Consider the following 10,259-nt stretch of genomic DNA (forward strand, 5'->3'; position numbering starts at 1 on the left):
TATATATTTCGATGGAAAAACCCTCTATTTCGAATAGTGTATGACAAATGATACATTCGATTAAAAGTAGTTTATCGATATGAGTTATGGTGGAATGGTTGAGATTATTTCATAATTAGAGATCTCGAGTTCGAGTCCTGAGAATGAAAAAAATCATATTGAAAACGTCAATCTTAAAAATCGATATTGTAATGCACAAATATAAATTAATTGTTAGACTCCAATAATGATATCGAACATCGAATAACTGGAATTCAACAATATGAATTCATATTCTTTATCTGCTAATATATGTAAGTAAAACTTAATCTCCATATATATGTGTTTGTATTTGGACAAAAAATAATGAAGGCGCAATAATGATTTAAGAGACATACACATTTGAGAGTGTAGAAAAGTAAACTATGCTATAGTTGAAATGCAACGTTATAAAATATATAAAGACAAAAAAAGAAGACTAGTATAATTTATAGAATAAAGCCAAATTAGACAATACATAAAGTCTTGTAGTACACACCATAATGACTGGTTTTTTTGCTTAAAAAATGAAACCACCATTTGGTTTCCCACAACCTCAAAAAATCCTAGAGTCTATAGAGATTTTATTCTATTAACATCTTCTAATTTACAAGGAATAGATAGAGAATGAGAAAGAAATCTCTTTTGGTCCATCTATCCGTCCATGTTTGAGGTATATAGTGGTTTAGATGTTCTTTAAAAATTTATCAGATATGATAACATTTTTAAAATGTTTGAACAACATAGATTCGAAGATGCTCCCTCTCACAAAATATATTTTATTGATGATTTATTATTGGTTGATTAATCATATGTGGTCTTTGTTCCACGTATAAATTATTGCATGGCCATGCAAAGGCGGAATTGTACAATTGCTGTTGAAGTTGTCTTGTGATTAAGAAGTCACGTATGCCTTTGAGTCTTTCTTGTAGGAAAATCGATTCGGCTCGTAGCATCTCGTTGTTTCTCTCGACTAGTTGGTAATGACCGGTTATTAACTGAATCCGGTTCGTTAAATCCCGGTTTTCAAGTTTAAGCCGGTTCGATTGGTTCCTCAAGTTCTCCAAATGTGTTTGCTTACGCATGCGGGATCGCCTGGCTGATTCACGGTTCGATATCATACGCTTTCGTTTCCGCTCAGCCGAATCATCAAACCCAGAATTCGGGCTATCGTTAGGTGAATCGGGTTTAGATTTGTCAAAGCCTGAACCGGAGTCATGTGAAATTACCGGTTCAGGGGTTGGGGATTGCGTTGGTGAAAATACCAATTCTACCCCTTGTTTAGGGAATGTAGAAGTCGGTTCGGTGCAATCCCATTGAGTGAAATCATCGTAAAAAGAAGGGAAGGTGTTCGGAAAAAGCCCGTCGGAGGACAGAATAGTGGACAACATGATCGGAAAAATTCTTATAGAGGGGGTGGGTGGGAAGGTAGAAGGAGAAAAGGGATGAAACTAGGTGAAGAGTGTAGTATTTAAAGGGGAAGAGGGAAGGGGTGTTTTTAGGGGTATTTTTGTCATTTTATAACAACTTTTGACTTTTGAGTCAGGTGGCATTATTGGGTGGGGTAGTAACAAGTAATTCTACTTTTTTTTGTACCAATAAATAAAAAACCTACTTTTTCTATTTTACTTAAAATTAAAAGAAGATTTGGTGTGATATGAGCTCCTTGGGACCAAGAGGGTTAAAGCTTAGTCATGAAGAAAACCATCATGTGCTAACGTGTCATTTCCCTATTGACTTGTTCAATTTAAATATTTCATATTATTAATCAAATTTAGATTAATTTAGGAGTTAATTGGACGAGACCTAACTCTAATACCACTAGAAAAGAAATAGATATTGAGCTTAATTCAAACCTTTAACTCATTAATGGATATATCAGTCAACAAGATCAAGCATTCTAAATAATATTCACTAAAGGAGGATTTTACAATTTCTTCTAATATATAACTTGTTAAGTAAGACTTATCTTGTGTTACTATATATGATTTAGCATACACTCAAAAAATAATAACAATCAATTGTAATAAATAAAATTTTCAAAAAAGTGTAAAGAATATTGGAGATTTGAAACTTCAATAATCTTCTTTGCTATAAATTCGATGCACTATTCATGTCAATCATCTAATGAAAAATAAATAAATCATGTCAATCATCTTCTTTGTTTTTTTCCCATTGTGAGTGAAAAGTGGAGTGGAGTATTTGATAAGTGATTTGGTCATTTTGATCTTACCTTTTTATGTTATATTATTTTTTCATCCTATTTCAAAACGATTTAAGCTTACATTATTCTACTCAAAAAACAGAGTGCAACTAGAAAAGAGTTGCACATTTATTTTTTTATTTTTTTAAAAAAATACCCCATCCTTGGAGCTTTCAATTTTTTTCTCTAAATTCAAATTCACAATTTTTAAAATGAAAGTGAAGAATATTTACTATCTGGACAACTCTCTCTTGTCTTACACAGATATTACGAATAAACTTAGAAGGAAGTCTTTTACTTATGCTTAATAATTATATTAAATTTATAAAAACAATCCATATATTTGTTAGATAATTCATATATATGTATCACTTGACGATGACTATTTATCATTATATTACCATGATAAATAAATTTGATTTGGTGTAAACATAGAATTGAAGTAAACAATTAACATGTGCAAAGACTAAATAATAGAAGGAAAATTTATAATTAGTTGGTTTGTACAATAATTTTTTATATCAGAAATTAATTTTTTTCGTATTAAGAGTGTGTTAATTAATCATGCACACCCTTTTTATCTTTCAATCATTTTTATCGTGAGAAGTGTCAAGGAAAATAAAAGTGGTGTACTAATTAATTTTGATTTGTAATTAGGTCACAAGATTCCTAATATAATTTCTTGAGGTCAAATCTTACTCCAACTTCAAAATCGGCTACTTTAGTCTATAATATTATTATACTTCAACAAAAAACACATAAAAGTGCAACTAGTGGAGATAAATGACATTAGAATTTTCTAAAGGGCCTTCCCCACTAAACACTATTACTAATCAATTTGTTGTTTGTTAGTGATAATGTACTTTGGTAATCTCTTAAGAAAGTGGGTAAGTAAATCCAAATAATAAAGTATATTATATTAAGTTGTGCATAAGAATTTATTTTTTGGTGCTTATCCTTTACACTCTTCGATAGCGATTTTACGTGGTGCTGTTTAATTTTTAAAAATTAATTAAATATTTTATTTTTAAAAAAAAATTAAATTGTTAATTATTACTATGATCTATATTTTTTTTATATAATTATTTCACAATATTTATAGATTTCATATTTAATTACTATCAATATACAAGAAAGACTAAGTTCAATCTTCATTTGCTACAAAAAAACATGAAATCAACTATAAAATATATCGGTAACTTTTAATTAATTTAACACAAATACAATCCTAGATAATTGAATGTTTTTATATAATTCAAATCTAATTCATAACTAAATAAAATTAGCATAACCATTAAACTATAGATATTTATCCATTGCTAATTTCGTATTTTCTAATCGTTATTCTAACGCAGTATACTATTTATGTTTCAACCTTGAATATTTACTTTATCTCATTGACTATTCTCCAAAATAGTGGGGTAATAAACAAATAACCAAAAAAAAAAAAGCACTAAGAAAGAACCACTCAAAGTATAATACTTTATACCTACGCAAATTAAGAATTTTATAGTAAGACTCGTGAAAAATACATAAATTATTGTCTAATATAAAGAAGTAAGACTTGTGAAGAAAACATAAATTAATGTCGAATATTCTTTCTTTATAGGATTCTATTTTCTTACTGATGGTCTATATTTTAAATTCTGACAAGTAATAGTAAATTAAAGAATTAATTATTAATTTAACAGTCAACACCAACCTCATGTTTAGGAATAGTACTAAATATTAAAACATGGACACTATCAAATAAACAATTTAACAAGAATTAGGATAGAGTTTATTTTTATAAGTGGTATTATATTAAAAAAATCAATCAGGAGACTCAATGTCACCCTCACGTTCAGAAGTGATATTGAATATCTGAAATATGAACAATACAATATAGCAAATTTAATCCGAATTAAAATTTAATAAATGATATTATATTTTAAAAAAATATTAAATCTAATTTAACTTGAAGCAAATAACGCTTTGTCTATATAATTTCATAAAATAACTGTCAATGATTTGAAAAAGCTTCGAAATACTTGACCTAATTTTTTCTTATAGGCCAACCCTAGGACACTCTTTAAAAGCCTATTAATTCCCTATTTAAAGTTTTAGAAGAATGAGAATATGAAATATACATACTCCTTTTAATATATAATATGTTACATATGTTTTAAATCAACAAATAGTTTAAGAAAAAACTATTTTTAAAAAAAAGATGATTATTGGAAGTAAACCTTTATTATTACGGTTATTAGTATTACTATTATTACTACTACTACTAACCCCAACATACTTATTGTTTTTTAATGCTAACAATTCATCTATAATTGTGGCGTGTATAATTCTATCAAAACTAGATAAATTCAATGAAATCAGCATTACAGGGCCCATTTATCAAACATTCAAACCACGTTAATACATCACTTAATTATACACCAAACATTATATGGCTCGACGAAGAAAACCCTATTTATAGCTAGAAATCTAATTAATTATTCTAATAATAAAGTTGAAATCTAAATAAATATTAGAGGGAAACCCTCAACCATTAATGAGGAATCAAGGAAATTAAAGGAGCTTTTGATAAGAAGAGAATTTAAATTCTTTGTGTGTACGCAAATGGCTAGCTTGAGGCAGACAACATACAAAACTTTTATTCTTTTAATCATCATAAATTAAGCAGGTATATTAAAGAAGTTAGTCTTGTCTATTCTGGAAAAAAACATTCTTTTTCTTCAACAAATCATTCAAAAAGACTTTGGTTATATGGAGAAACGACACGAGTTTCAGCTTTAATTTATGATATTTATGAATATTCTCTCACTCCATCTATCTAGGTTTTGAGCACTAGCAGAATATAAAGATGAGGATTAAATCTATTTTTAGAAATTGTAATTTATTTTTTAAAATAAATTAAAGAACAAAGTAAAATTTTTTATATATAAAATTTTTGGAGATCCCAAAATTTAATGTGTTCTGAAAAGACTTATCCCTTCATTGTATTTGAGGTAATATGTATTATTTCCTTATATGATAACATAAATATATATTTGTTATTGATGTAACGGCATCTCAAAAATCAATAACTTCATTGAATTAAAAGTCAGTAATAAATCAAATATTATTTTATATTTTTGTTTGTAGGAAAATAAGCAGAAGAAATCTTGAAAAAAAATTGATATGGAAATATAAGAAAAAATTTCACTATTTATAACTAACAAAAAATAATATAAACATGTGTTACTATATCTTATCGAAAAATAATCACAACCCATTCAATGTGAAAAATGTGTCATTTAAACTTCATTCTTTCTAATATTGTTGTCTTTTAGAAGAACATTTCATTTCTCATTCTCATAATTTAAAATCCAATAATAATAGTAGAGCAATAATATTCATTTTCTCTTAGCTCTCTTGTTATCTATCTTCAATTTTTTTTACGATTACCTATTTTCTTTGCTTAGTTATCATATTATTTACCATTATTGTTTATTTCTCCAATATTTTCATAATACCTTCTTTACTATATATATATATATATATATAAAAAAAAAAAATTTGATATTTATCGTTTTCATTGGATCTAATGTCGCTTTAGATTTTCGGAACATTTACAAAAAATGTTAATTATCGCTAAAAGTATCTATATAAATTGGATGAAAAGAATATAATCGAACCAAATGTAACGGACTTTGCCATATAATTTATATATAAAACATATTAGTATTCTATTTCTTTTTTAAATGAACCTATCGAATTGTCATAATAAATACTTATTTTATCATTGTAAGTCAACTTAATAGAATATGAAATAATTTATTAATCTGTCATATAAAAATTTAAAATGTCTAGCAAGCATATTAGCAGGCCGGCTAATAAAGCAAAAGCTCTTATAATAATTTCATACTAATCTAAAATTTATCTTCAATTAGAAGCTATATATATATATATATATATACACGGATATAAAAATTAATTTCTTTTATTGTATTTTATTTTTCGCAAAGTGTGTTGTTGCGAACTAAACTAGTTTTATAAAGGCCTATGAATAATTAAACGTGGTGAATGAGATTGAGCCAAGTAAAATGTTGGAGTGTTTCTCATCTCTATTCTTATCTATATCTTTATTTACTTGTTATTTCTATATTTCCATTGTAATTTGATAATTTAATTATTTTGATTAAAACCTTAAAGTTGTAACAATGTTTTTGGTACTCTTATTAATATACGGAGGATTTCAGTTTGTTACATGTGTAATGACATTAATATTAATCAATTACATATTTTTTCTAATTTAATTTTAGATCTAGAGCATCCATTTCATATATTTATTAAAAATTTAAACTTTAAATTCGTTTCTTAAAAGAATCGATATCAATTTTGAACCATTGCACTTTGTATGATAGTTTAATAGAAAATTCAAACATGGGTCGGCTTCTAGAATTTCATATTTTTGACCACATTCACATTTCTCACAAAAGAAAAAGAACTTAAAAAAGTGTCTAACTATGCAAATATTCTTATGATTATGAACTATTTTAAACCCTATTAATTTATTTGCTATTTTATATTTATCATAAGTAGATTTGATTAGCTTTTAAAAGGAAAAAAGACTCTTAAAATAGTTTTAAATTATGATAAAAAGATACTGGTGACATATGAGAAATAGATTTAAAAAGTTGGGTAAAAATATAATTTCCAACATTTTGATTCTATTTCTCATATGCTACTATAGAGTGTTTATTTAAGTCTAGTCTAAATTTTGTATTTTCTTTGTCTTTATTTAGTTGTTCACTTTAAAAAAGACACATATATTAAGATAACAATAATTAAGATAGTGAAATTACAATCTTACCCTTATTAAATATGATTTCAAAGAGGATGAATTAAAACTTAGAAACTTTCAGAAAAAGTTTAAATGAGAATATAATATGGGAAAAAAATTTGTTCTTTCTTGATTAGTCAAAATGAACAAGTAAATAAGCCATTAATTAAAGAGAAAATCATTTTCAACAACTTTAGAGGATATGACATATTACAACTCTTTAAAAATCAAAATAATCAAACCCCTTCTCTTTTTTTAGCGATTCAACAAAGTTTAGACTTCTCAACTCGAATTCACGAAATATTATTCAAATACATGTGTATATTTTATTGGATACATATACACTTAATTAGATACACTGATAAAAAAATTTAGATACATACAATCTTAACTCAATAATGTATCAGATACATGGTAAATCTCTAATACATGAGTATATTATTCAGATATACTTAATTAAATACACTGATATAAAAATAGATACATATAATCTTAACTTCATAATGTGACGAAATACATCAATAATATGCCAGATACATCAATAATTTCAATTGATCCAAAAAGCCCCTTTCTTATCGTATTCCTCGTTAAGATTTATTTGCCTTTTCAAGCAACAATAAATAAACATTCTTCTCATTTGAAAAATTACTAGCCATGAAAGAGAACTCTAAATCAAAGAAATCTTACTTTAACTTTTAAAAGCTAGAAGACAAAACATAATAAAATTTATCACGGATACATGACTTTGAAAAAGATTAAACAAAGTTCAAATTGTTGTTTCGTTGTTTCAGATTTCAATTTAAAGGTTTAATGGTGAAATTCACGGTGGATAAAAAGAGAGAGAGAAAGAGAGAGAGCGAGCATTGATTAACATGAAAACTTGAAGGGTGAATGATTTAATTGTGTAGATAACTAATTTTAAGGGATATGAGTATCTCATGGTATCTTCAATAACATATGATATAAAATATTAAAAGTGATAATATATGTAACTGTTTGAACCTAATAACTTAAAAATATTAGAATTTACCAAGTTTCAAATCATGGTCCACCTCAAACACTATATCCAACCCAAATCACTATTTTTTTCTCCCAATTTATATACTTGGAGAAAACCAAAAATCCAATCCACAACTCTACTTTTCGAAGTCCTGCCAAAAGAGCAAAAAATTAAATGAAATTTCCAAAAGGACAACACAAAAATAAGTTTGAAAGCAAAAGAACAACATTTAGACAAAAGGGTGACCCCATGAAAATTAATGAAGGAAGGCACAGTGCCCCATGCGCCTTGCAAGAAGATCTGCTACTTGTAATTCGTGGGTCAACTTGTGTCTCGTAAGGCACATGTGGCCATGCGCCTTACTTGTCAGTATTTTTAAAAAAAATTATTCACTTTAGAAAAAAAATGTTTAGTCTTTAGTATTATGAAAATTATTCAAGTTTAAGTTTGGAGCTTATTAATTAGTATTATTACTAATATTATCAACTATATTATGTTTGAAATTATCGATTATTTCATTTGAATTTTCTATATAATTAATTAATGAGGATGAAAAATCATATACCCTCGAAAGTAATTTCTGAAGAAAACTAACTGATCAAATTATAAATTAAATTTTGTCTAGTAGTCAAATTTATGGATTTGACATTTCTTTTAGAAGAATGGATGTACTATCAACAACCATACCGAACATAACTTTTATATCATGCATAGTTATTGTTTCACCAGTTTACATATGAAAGGTATGAGTTTTTGACCGTTACCTTTCAATGAAAGCAGTAATAGTGTCTGCATCACACATATAATAGTCGTAACAATAGTATTAATAAGTTTCAAACTTAAACCTGAATAATTTTCACACAACTAAAGACTAAACATTTCTTTTCTAGTTACCAAAACATTTTTTTTAAGTGACTAATTTTTTTTATAATACTGACCAGTAAGGCGTAGGGTTCCGTGTGCCTTGTAAGCCACAGGTTGACCTGCGACTTACAAGTAGCAGGTCTCCTTGCGCCTTGTAAGGCGCATGGGACACTATGCCTGCCTCCATTAATTTTTATGGCATCGTCCTTCCGTCTAAATGTTACCCTTTTAGTTTCAATCTATTTTTTGTTGCCCGTTTAAAAAGTTTACTCAATTTTTTTCCCTTTTGACTCCGGCTCCCTGCTTTCACTTTAAGAAAGAATCTTTTATATTATATTATTATTTTTATTTCATTTCTATTTTCTTATTTAAAAAGTAAATCATCTCTTTTTGTTTTACATAAAAAAAAACCTATGTAATTCATATCATTTTCAAAATCCTTATGTAATATAAAGGGAAAAGGTAAAATATCCTTCAATTTTTTATTTATTAATTGACTTTACCTTACCATTAATATGGAATTATTTATATCCTCGCTATCTACAAACATGTCATTTGTTTTCTTAGTTGGTTGAAATATGTCAAATCAATAAAAATAACTCAATTATAATTAAATTATCCGATTTCTTCTTTTAATCTGAACCCGATTCACTAACCTAAATAAATTCTCACCAACTTAAATCCTCAAATTCATCTCTATTCTTCATCTTCTAAAATTGCTATATAAATTATAATCACTATGTGATGTGTTACTTTCATCTTTTGAATCCTTTACCATCTCTTCTATTTTGACTTTCCATTTGCGGATTTTCATAGAGATATTGTCAATTGCTTATCAAGTATTCTAGCTAGGTTATTGTTGTTTCTCAACTATCTAATTACTGGCGATTAGACTCCAAAATACTCTTTATGTTTGATTTTTGTAATTCATAACTTTAGCAATTTAGAAATTCGCACAACTTAATTATTTAATGCATGAATCCACTAAACAATTAAATTGGAAGGAGAGTGCTTTGTGTGGAGAGGAGACTTGTTTGGGTAAAAAAAATTATTTTTCGGAGTAATGTTGGGTTTCAACAAAGGAAGGAGATGAAGAAGATTTGATAGATGAGTTTGAGGATTTAATTTGGTATGAATTTAGTTGGTTTAGTAGATCGGATTTGGGTTAAAAGAAGAAATTGGGTTATTTTTGTAGATTTGAGGTTATCTGTCCAATTGAGGGTACAAATGACAAGTTTGCAAGCAGCGAGAGTATAAATAACTCCATGTTAACGATGAGGAAATGAAAGTTGAGGGATAATTTTTGACCATTTTTGCTAATACAAAATTATTATATTTACCCCTAATATTTAAAT

At 27.1% G+C, this 10,259-nt stretch overlaps 1 protein-coding gene across 1 annotated transcript; it reads right to left on the reverse strand.

Moving 5' to 3' along the window:
• Positions 1–436: 436 nt before the first annotated feature.
• On the reverse strand, positions 437–1,562 carry LOC107013920 (bZIP transcription factor 11-like). Its single transcript, XM_015213797.2, has one exon. The coding sequence runs from the start codon at positions 1,407–1,409 to the stop codon at positions 798–800; it is 612 nt and encodes a 203-aa protein (XP_015069283.1). The 5' UTR covers positions 1,410–1,562; the 3' UTR covers positions 437–797.
• Positions 1,563–10,259: the final 8,697 nt, after the last annotated feature.

Source organism: Solanum pennellii, chromosome 3 (genome assembly GCF_001406875.1).
Source record: "Solanum pennellii chromosome 3, SPENNV200".
NCBI classification, from domain to species: domain Eukaryota; kingdom Viridiplantae; phylum Streptophyta; class Magnoliopsida; order Solanales; family Solanaceae; genus Solanum; species Solanum pennellii.